Below are 4,570 nucleotides of genomic sequence, written 5' to 3'. Positions count from 1 at the left end.
AAATGAAGACAGTATTTATAATAAAAAAACAGTGAACAAGAGACAACAGCAACCATACTAATTTTACTTTTTCAAGCTAATGACTTTCAGAATAATATATAAGCAATTTTTACATTTTAAATTTAAGCTTACAATCATTTTTTATTCTACCACACTTGCAAATACTTGTGAAAATAAATAAAAATAAACTAAATGATATACAGGTATAGGAAAATGTCTCATAAACTGAACTATTACACAAAAAATCAATGTGAGAATAATATACATAATATAAAAATGCATTTAAATACATTGTCACGTTTCATAATTCATAAGTATACTACACCAACTTACTGTTTATAATAATCTCTGGGTTCTAGAACTGGATGATTTTTTTTTTTTACCAACTCATTTTCCATGTAGTACACTGTAACATTTACTTGCTACTGCAAAATTCTGTGAGAAACAAACATGTGCCACTTTGATTTAAGCTCATTTTATCTACCCCTCCTTGGGCAAAAATTATGTTGTCTTAAAAAACAGCCAAAAAAAAAAAAAGATAGTGCTCAGTTCCAGGTAAAACAAAGTTTGAAGTTCTTCCAATGATTATAACAAGGCAGAATAACATATTATAGAAATGAAAATTTAATATGTACATTATTTTCCTAAATTTATTACAGCTTATTCTAATAAATGGACTTTTCTTTAGACTAATATGACTGAATAAAGACAACCAGAAAAAAAAAGTTAATAAAAGGTCAGGAAAGAAACCATAAAGTAAATAAAATGACAATTCTCATTATCTCAAAGTTTACATATAATGCCTGAATGAAAAAAAACCACAAAACTAAAACCCCAAAAACTAATGAATACAATTACAAAGTATAAACACAAATAAATTTCAGAGAAAATTATAAGCCACTAATTTCTACATTAAACCTTACAGTTGATCAGTCATAAACATGAAGCTGTAAATTGCCTATAAAATATTTGTTTATACCTTAATAATAAGATCAAAGCTCTTTTCTTTCCATTCGACAGAAATTACTAATAAATTATGAAATACGGCTGCACAGGCAATCAAAGAAATCTACAAAATAATGTTACACTGGAAGTGACAATGATTAAAAGCTGTATTTTAACCAGAATATAATGACATTTTTGTGAATGTTTAATTACATTTTTGTGAATGTTTAATTGCATTAAAGCAAGGCATTTCAGTGGGGTTTTTTACTGTGATGTGAATGGTGTTTTGGCATTAAATGCCAAAAAGAAAATATAAGTAGGAAAATTAGATAGTCTCTTGACCTACTCATAACTACATCTAACTATATACTTCAAGGGAAATTAAAATTTAAAAATTGCTAATGATTAACTATACAAATTATTAATTAGGTGAAGTGGTTTGTTTTAAAATCTATTAAAAATAATTTCTTCTAATTACAGACACAGAAATAAACATAGAACTTTGCAAGGAATTTTGTGCACCTTATATTATTTTCAAACTTTGCAAATAAGAAAGAAGTGTAAAATAAGACTCTTTAGACATAGGTTATGAAAAAAAGTGAAATACAGATATACAATTAGAAATAGAATATACATTCAACTAACAAAGAGGTAAAAAAAAATCATTCCATTATGACTAGAATAAGACACATTTGTATTTCTCAGTCTTGGGTATCTGAAAAGGAAACTGCATAATTACATTTAAAGAATGAGTATAGATCTTTAAATTATAAAATTAATGATACACCGAGTAAAGAACAACTTAGACCTGTGGGTTATTTTTTCTTTTTATATTAATAACATTAATTGTTGACAAGCTTACAGCAAAATGACCTCACATAACTAATTGTAAATAAAAATATTCTCATTTCCAAATTTCAAGCATCCTATCCTATGATACTATCTGAAAATAGGCACTGATAATAAATATGTTTGTTCTGATTTTTTTGCTCCAAGTAATGACCATCACTAAAGCTTGAAGGGCTGAGCACTAGTGTTTGATTTTGTGGAGGTATGCTTAATGTGCTTTAATAACAGTAACAGAAAAGTAATAGCTAAGTTAATGATTCCACTTGAAATTACTTTGACAGATGAGTGAATATTTTCTTGAATGGCACAGTTTGGGGTATCAGGTATTTATTATATACAGTATATATATTCATATATATTACACACACACATTAATACAGCCAAAGATTATGCCCCCAAAATTGCTGAAAAAAGTATTTTGAATAATGTTAGCATAAAATCACTAGAGGAAGTGCTTAGCTGTCCAAGCAGCAACAGTCATAAATTTCTAGACTTAGCTTTTTTGGGGACTCTGTTCACAGAACCATTCTTCGAATGCCACATTCACAGCAGAACTTTGCCCATTCTACAGGGTATTTAGTCCCACACTCGTGGCAGAATTTTGGTAAGTGTCCTGTTGAATTTCCTTCCATGCCTTTAATGTTTCCACCATTAAGTGAAGATATACAATCTCCATCTGGCCTGAAGAAGTACAGGAAAAAAAGAAACACAAAGTTCTATCTGTAGTTTTCATAACCCTTAGAAAACACAACATAATAATATTAAGTATAACTGAAACATTGCTTAATCTCATTTTTAATATTCGTATAGTTTAGATTTAAAAAAAAGAATCCCTTCTAGTTAATAATGAAATTCTAATGTTTTCTTTGGCATTGTATTTGTCCCTGTTATGAGAATGTTTAATGAACAAATGTCACCACACTTTGCATCTGCTCCATGTATTAGGCATTTACTACAAAAGGAGCATGATGGAAATTTTAGTGTCCCTTCTGCAAAACCATCTCTAAAGAGAAAACTGGAACTTTGCCCAGAGGAAAGACGGAGGTCTTTCCTCCAAATATATATTGTAATAAGTATGTACATATAATATATATTATAAAAACTAAATATACATCATTTCTCCCAATCTGTCATGCTATTTTCACTGTATCCATAGGGTCTTTTCACTCAAATTCTCATCACTATTATTAGGTCTTTTGGTCTAATTCAGTTATACTCACAACACACTCAGTCTTTCATCCTTCCTCCCCTATCCTGCAACCCCCACAGCTCTGGACATGCTCACTGCCACCCTGAATGCTGTGTCCCTCTTTGCTTTACTGCCGTCCATCTGACATGCAGTATGTGTTATTTATGTTATGTCCTGTCTTCTCCATAAGACTGTAAGCTCCCTGAGGGCAGGGATTTTTATCTGTTTTGTTACTGCTCTAAGCTAGGATCAAAAGAAGTGCTGGACATAAACTCATCTCTCGGTAAGTATTTTTTTAATGAATAAGTGAGTGAATGAGTAATACATGTCAAGTATAAAGAAAGCAAAATATTCGGTCCATTTAAAATGATAAAGCAAACTTCTCTCAAGATTGATCAACGAAAAAAGGAACAAATGATATTCAGAATAAAAGAGGGATGTAACTATAGCTATAAAGAGATAAAGAATTACAAGAACAATTCTATGCTAGCAATTAGAAACTCAGATGAAATGAAAAATTTCCTAGAAAACTGTAACTTATGAAAACTGATTTCAAACTAACTAAATAGACATAATCATTAAATTATGAATGAATCAGTAATTAACAAACTATCTCTCTTATCACATGAGGCTCACGATAGTTTTACATGGTAAATTATACTAAATTTTTCCAAAAGAGGGAGGTGAAAAACAATATTCTGCAAATTCTTTTCAAAGGCTGATAAAACCTTGAAACTCAGACTAATAAGATAATATAAAATTATAATCAATTTTACCTATTAACTTGGAAAAATATGTAAATATCTTCAAGAATTTTAGCAAATGCAATCTATAAACATGCAGTTCTGGACACTTTAGATTTATTTCAGAAAATAAGACTGATTTAACATTAGGAAGTATATTAATACAATTTATCACATAAATAGATTAAAGGATTTAAAAATACTAGTTATACATACATATATGATATTCAATAAGATTCACTCCTTATTCTTGATTAAAAAACACTCAGAAAATTAGGAATAGAAGGGAATGTCATTAAGTTAACAAAATGTATTTAACAGAATTCTGTATCAGTCTTCCTCTTCAATGGTGACATATAAGAATTTTCCTTAAAAGCAGAAATGTCACAAGAAATGTCAGCTATAATCATTTCTATTTTAATGTAACATATAGCATACGGTGAACTCTTTGTTTCTGTGGACACATCTGACACTGGGATAACTTCCCAGCCTTCTTTGAGGAAAACCTTTAAAAAGGTGGAATGCCAGCTGTGCTCCAGGCCTCAGAGTTTATACGCAGTCCACTGACACTAGACATCCCTGAGGACAAACTGAAAGCTATGTCTATGGACTGTTCCATGAGAAACTTGTTCCCTTTGGGGACACAGAATTTCCAACTAGACTGATCCTACGCCCGCCCAGAAGATCCTGTTCTCTCACACCTAAGCTGTCACTCGGACAGTAAAAGACCAGCTCCAGGATGGGGGCAAGGTTTTCCAAGAGACACACCTGACACTGCTTGCTATCACTCCCAATTTCCTGTAAATAATCCCAATGCCAAATATCATATATTACCCTGTGATCA

At 30.7% G+C, this 4,570-nt stretch overlaps 1 protein-coding gene across 1 annotated transcript in view; it reads right to left on the bottom strand.

Moving 5' to 3' along the window:
• Positions 1 to 345: 345 nt before the first annotated feature.
• Positions 346 to 4,570, bottom strand: part of ZC2HC1A (zinc finger C2HC-type containing 1A) — a 40,116-nt gene continuing 35,891 nt past the window's right edge. Inside the window, 1 exon segment of the mRNA XM_029923294.1 lies at positions 346 to 2,475. Within this exon segment, the coding sequence (XP_029779154.1) occupies positions 2,310 to 2,475 (166 nt within the window). The 3' untranslated portion in view covers positions 346 to 2,309.

This window comes from Suricata suricatta, chromosome 15 (genome assembly GCF_006229205.1).
Source record: "Suricata suricatta isolate VVHF042 chromosome 15, meerkat_22Aug2017_6uvM2_HiC, whole genome shotgun sequence".
Classification (NCBI taxonomy): Eukaryota; Metazoa; Chordata; class Mammalia; order Carnivora; family Herpestidae; genus Suricata; species Suricata suricatta.
The sequence above is the reverse complement of the archived record's forward strand: the minus strand, read 5'-3'. Positions and strand labels throughout refer to the sequence as shown.